Genomic DNA, 6,341 nt, shown 5'->3' on the forward strand with positions numbered 1-6,341 from the left:
GTTTTATCTTATCTGTACAGTAGAAATGTTGCATTATGTATAGTTTTATCTTATCTGTACAGTAGAAATGTTGCATTATGTATAGTTTTATCTTATCTGTACAGTACAAATGTTGTATTATGTATAAAAAGTTTTATTCGGTTTGTGCATTGCAAATACTGTACAAATTGTAGCACTAATTGTATATCCTAATGCTAATTATGACTTTTTTTTTTATAAATATCAAAAAGCTACAATAACGTACCTAATAACTACAGACATACTCCAACTGTTCATAATCTCACACTCATTCCAACAAATTTGTTCCAACCAACTACAGCATATTTTCATTCTAGTTTGATAAAATTTAAAGCAGTTAAATTTTACAATACCAATCTGTTTCACTTTATTGGTCTTTTGTGACACTTTGCTGTTCATATAATTAGTCTTAAGTAATAAGATACAAACTATTTTAAATGTTCTTGAAATAATAATAATACGTAAATTTAAATCTCCTTTTTTTCTTAATAAGATATTGGTAAAATTCAAGTTCTTAAGAAAAACCTAAACCTAAAAGAACAAAAACTTGATCAAACTTAGAACTGTGGAACTATACATATCATAACTCTGAATGTACTACATATAACTTAACTTCATGAAATTTGGCAAGCTTTTTTAACATAGTAATTCTATTAAAGAATTATCTGCAAATTTTTTAAATCCTTTACCAAGTCAGCCTCATATTAAAAATATAAATACATCTTTTTCTTTATAGTTTCATATTTATATACTTTCAAATATTTCAATTTATATTTTTCTATCTTTTATATTGAGATTCACTGAATACAATTCTCACGAAATGTTACCTTCCGTTTATCATATCAAACTCCTAAATACATCAACACAAATATAAAATAATAATTTTTGATATAGCCTCACTTAGTGTTTTATATTAATCTCTATCTTATTTTCTTTTTCATCACTATTAATAGTTTTTAAACAGTTTCATCTCGTGGACCAACAAAATCCACCAATGTCAACTGCTACAGCTAACCTGAATTTTTAAAAGGAATAAGCCACTTGGTGTACTAATTGTCATATTGTGTTAAATTTAACCTTTATTGGTCCGTCTTCCATATTTTATACGTGTTTAATGAAAGTAAACGGATACTCACTAATAACGCTGTCCAATGAAGGGATACACTCTTCTAAAATATTCAACATTTTGTGATGATAATTTGCTTGAAACTTGTACCAGTCTACAAACAGTTTGGCAAATTCAGGTTCTTTTCTAAGAAGTGCATACATCTCTGCTGCTAAGTTATCCTAAGTAGCAATGACAATACATATTCTTATTAACAATACTATTACATCTAAATACATCATAAAACACAACTATACAGTTTACAAAAATAAATAGTGCCTCTACTTCATTTTACATGGCTCAAGTCTAAAGAAAAGTTTAAGCTGTTAAGTACAGGGAAAGCAGCTGGCTGTCAGCATCCACAGCAGACTCTTGAGCTACTCTTTTACCAATAAAGGATGAGACTGACCATCACATAACAATGCTCCCATGGCCATAAGAGCAGGCATGTTCATTGCTAGGTTTCAATCCCATGACCCACAGATTGAAAGTCTACAATCATAATCGCCAGGCCAGGACCCACTGTTATGAACAGATGCTGTATTTGACATTACGATCCATATTGTAGATTAATAAGAAACAATAAAACATTTGATAATTCTCGTCTAATAATGCTGGTAAAATAAGCTGCATGTGAACAAGCATTTCTTTTAGATGTGATTTTTGTCTCCATGATTTTATGGTAACAAACACCACTTTTAAAAACAGAAGGATCAGATTAAAAAAAAAATTAAGCTTTTTTTAAGTTAAAAGTTCACAAAGAAATGCAGTTTCAACTTCATCATCTCATTTATGTGATACTTAAAAGGCTAGAAATGAGTTGAAAGAACATATTTCTACCTCTCCCTAACCAAAAGAACTGAAACAAAAGTTTTTTGCCTGAACAACATGGTGGGCTAAATGGTCAGATCAGAGATCCTTATAGGTCAAGCACAGCTATCCCTAATTTCCAACAGACAGACAGAGGGAAAATGACCAGTCAGCAGCACCAGCCACCTGAAGTGGCTGCTCTAAACAAATGGTGTGACTGACTATCATTCTTATAATGCACCCAAAGCTGAAAGTGTGAAGCATGTTTGATAGCACTATATCTCATCCAAGACCTCTCCAGAATCCAACTCAATACACTTATGGTAGCCACTAGACCAGGTCTGGAAAAAAAAATGGAATCCTAGCCGAAGTATAATAAAATATATCGGAAAATAATCCAGTGTTAGTTTAAATATGAACCTTCTAGAACAGTACTACAAATCAGCCTGTGGTCAAATTTCAAGATAAAAACAAATATTTACCAATTACTGTAGATTTACCATGTTAACTACAAAGTACTTAATTTAACTTCTATATATGGACAACTAGTTCTTGGGATTTTAAATAGTTTAAATTCATAAACGTACTTAGTCTATAATAAGACTAATTTCATCAAAACCCACCTTACACTGCTCTACTTTCAGTGAAGCATCTTCTAATTCTTCCTTCACAACATCTGCTTTGGCTGCTGCATTGTTTAATCCCCCTCCTGTTTGTTGGTTGCTGTGTCGAATGGCCGTCTGATACCTATCAAGTTTGAAAGTTACATTGTACAACCAGAAAATCTATAACCATGCAAACACATTTTCTGACGTACAGGTTACACATATACATGCAACACAACCGTGTGATTAAAGTAACATGAAAGTAGAACTGCTATATAATAAATGTAAATTTATAAACTTGGAATGATTAGTAAAAGCAGAAACACCAAGTGCCACTGATACCTTTTGTTTCTCCCGTATCAGTGTTTTTTAAAGTCACTTTGTGCATAACGCTATAAGCATCATGTTTTCCACACCACTGAAATAGGACCATCAGAAAGCTTTAAATATGTTTTTAAATTTTATGTACTTAAACTTGTTTCTGTTTAACTGCATGCAAACAAAATTTGGTGTTATTAACTGATATACTATAATTTCCAGTCTGCCCCTGATGAAGAAAAGTCAATCTTTCAAGAGTTCAGGTCATAGGGTTTGTAAATCGTTCTTTTTAACCTAAGTGTTCTCCCAACATCATAAAGACGTACTAAGTCTTTATTCCGAGCTTCAACTTGCATGATTTATAAAAAATTCTTACTTTATTCTTTGAAACAAATACTTGTTTTTTGGAAATATAAGCTGTTATACATTTCATTCACTGATGAAAAAAAAAGATTATTTTCCACTGCTCGATTAAAATGTTTTGCTTCATCTATTAGCTCTGAAGAAGTAATAGTGGACAAAATCTAACATATTTTAATAATACACACACACACTGCTAACATATAAAACACACACACACCTGCAAAAATGAGCAACACAGATTTTATAAAAAGCTGTTGAAGCTGCCAAGGCCTTTTCTTATTATGGAAAAAAAAAAGTAATCATTTAATTTATTAAAAAACATATCTGAATAACAAAAGAATGCAAAACTATATTTCATGGAAAAAAAAAAGATAGTATTTGTTTTTTTTAGTATTTTACAATTATCCTTCAAGAAACAACATTAAGGTATATAATTCTCAAGGTTTTATTAAAGTTTAACTTACCTAGACCGTGCTGAATCCATGTCTAATGTTAATTTGTTCAAATGTTTTCTCAACTTGCTGATGTTAGGAATATCATTCTGGAAATAAGATAAAGAATTATATCTGGAACTCTATAATGATTATGGATATTTGTATATTAAATTAAATGTTACAGCAAAATTATGGATATACTTCAGCATAACACTCTTTCATACATTATGGATGCAGAGAGCATAGGACAGCTGTAAATATAGTTTATACTGTACTACCTATCAGTGATGTGGTGTTAAATGTTGTAGTGACAGAGCCCTGCCAAAATTTGTCAGACGTATGATGTCACTATAAGGGTAAAGATCTCGAAAGCTAATTTCAATTTTTTTGAGTCCATTTTAAATAAAGAAAACTAATTATTTGAGGCTACTTACGTTAAAGCCAAACAGAATATGCATATAGTAGTGAGAAGGCATGCAAATGAACTTCCTTTAAATTAAACAGCAAGGCAAACAAAACAACTGTGCACCAAATAAAAATCATTTACATTAAAACAAGGTTTTAAATTGCATATCTTATTAATTTACAATCTTTCTAACTGTGATATAATATTAACAACTTTGATTTTTTATAATAATCTTGCATACCTACTATCACCAACATGAATAACGAAAAAAAAACGACCTTTAGTTGAATTTTTAGTTATGAAAGACACTTTCAGGTGTAAATTGAATATTTTTTTTTACATAATATTTTTAGTTTCTGAAGTATCAGGACTCAGCTCCAATTCAGGTGTTGGAGTGCTGCTCCAGTTCATTCCAGCAGCACTACACCTCTACTGCCTATAACACATATTCTCAACCTACCTTATATCTGATTGATTTTCAAACTTACAGTACTATGAAGCCTACCAAAGAATGACAAAATAAAAAACATCACATGCAACCAAACTTCCACAGAATTGTACCAAAAATCACATCTCATTCTTTAAATCATCAGTGTGTTTCTTATTCTTTTTCACTTAAAACTTTAAAATTAACTTTCTGAAAGTATTTTACTACCCAAATTAGAAGATCCAGTTCTGGATGTTTTACAAACATTAAAATTATCATTAATACAGAAAAATTCATAATAAAATACTAAACAAATGAGTTTCTGTAAGTTTAAAAATTTGAGTAATGAATCAAATTAATACTAGTCCTACTTATAATCAGGCATTAGCTTTGTTTATGAAGATAATTTACAAAAAACGACCAAGATTTCATCCACATATTAAGATTATGCAGTACTGCATTAAACTGGGACTTAGTTTTGTTTCCTTCAAAACAACTACAATTATGTTTTGATTATTATACTTAAAATATAGACCCCAGTGGCACAGCAGAATGTCTGCGGACTTATACCACTAGAAACCGGAATTTCGATACCCATTGCGAGCAGAGCATAGATAGCCCTTTGGGTAGCTTTGTACCTGATAACAAACAACACCTTAAAATATGAAGGCATGCAAAGTGATTCACAAGGAAGTAGAACTCCAAAACACATACTCTAAATGATCAACCTATATGGCTTTGAATAATTCAAAAGGTAAAAAAAAGATCAGTTTTTATTAACACATTTTGAGAAAGTGGGATCATTAAAAGCACCCCTCAAAGACAAAAGATCTCACCTCACAAACTTAATGCTTATTCAAACTTTTTCTTACAATGATTATTTCTCTGGTGGGTGTTAAAAAGTGTTTATTTACACCCAACCTCACTTAGTTCAAAGCTTAATTATAAATTCCCTTACCTCGAGAAACTCTCCAATGGGTGTTAAAAGGTGTTCTTCAACACTCATTTCATACTGCAGTATTTCTTTTCCTAATTTTTCTTGGAGTGAAGCACTTTTCCCAAAGATAATGCTTCAATATAATGTATATTCAAATGAGCATTTTTAATAAAGAAAAAAAATTGTGAACACAAAATTAATATTTTAGAGCAGTAACAAAGAATTCTAAAAAATTCCAGAACATACAAAATCTTTGAAAATGTAAAACAAATATCAAACAAGTTATAGAAATGGATCAAAGAACAACATAAACAGAATGACTTACAGGTAGCTAAACTTAAGAATCAACGGTAAGCTTTTGACAATATAAAATCATCTTCAATTAGATCTCTACTTAAATGCTTTCCAACGTACTTGTACACAGGAATCTAACAGAGTTATAAAAAGAACACTAATAATACAATAGATGGCCTTCCTTCATTTCTTTATACTCTGAACATATATCAATTTCAAGGTTTCAAAGAATGACATCATCTACCAAATAGTTGGTTTTTTTTTCTTACTTTACGGAAGTATGCCAGGGTTACCTTGATATTAACGTTTCTACTTATTCTAACACCACATAGCTATGCATGGCCAGCTTCAGTTGAAATACCAACCATAAACTGTGAATAAAAGTAAAAAAAAACTTTACTGGCAGCAACTCAAGCAAATGGGAAAAAAAGTGTTTTAACTATAAATACGACATTTTTCATGGATTTAAGCTAGAAAGTGTACGTTTTGAATTAAATACATGTTAATTTTGTTAATACGTTATAAAACATTTTTGCCAACATTGTGGATCTTTGATGAATCAGGCAGTGTTCAAACTAACTACAGCATCAAAGTTACATCATGTAAAGAAATATTACTGATAGT

At 30.6% G+C, this 6,341-nt stretch overlaps 1 protein-coding gene across 1 annotated transcript in view; it reads right to left on the bottom strand.

Moving 5' to 3' along the window:
* Positions 1-6,341, bottom strand: part of LOC106463130 (rho GTPase-activating protein 17-like) — a 48,009-nt gene that overhangs the window by 19,118 nt on the left and 22,550 nt on the right. The window contains exons 4-7 of the mRNA XM_013923107.2: positions 5,445-5,556; positions 3,684-3,760; positions 2,557-2,680; positions 1,126-1,305 (exon numbers count right to left, since the gene is read on the bottom strand). Of these exons, the coding sequence (XP_013778561.1) occupies positions 1,126-1,305; positions 2,557-2,680; positions 3,684-3,760; positions 5,445-5,556 (493 nt within the window). The remainder of the gene's footprint in view (positions 1-1,125; positions 1,306-2,556; positions 2,681-3,683; positions 3,761-5,444; positions 5,557-6,341) is intronic.

Source organism: Limulus polyphemus, unplaced genomic scaffold, assembly GCF_000517525.1.
Source record: "Limulus polyphemus unplaced genomic scaffold, Limulus_polyphemus-2.1.2 Scaffold1332, whole genome shotgun sequence".
Lineage (NCBI taxonomy): Eukaryota > Metazoa > Arthropoda > Merostomata > Xiphosura > Limulidae > Limulus > Limulus polyphemus.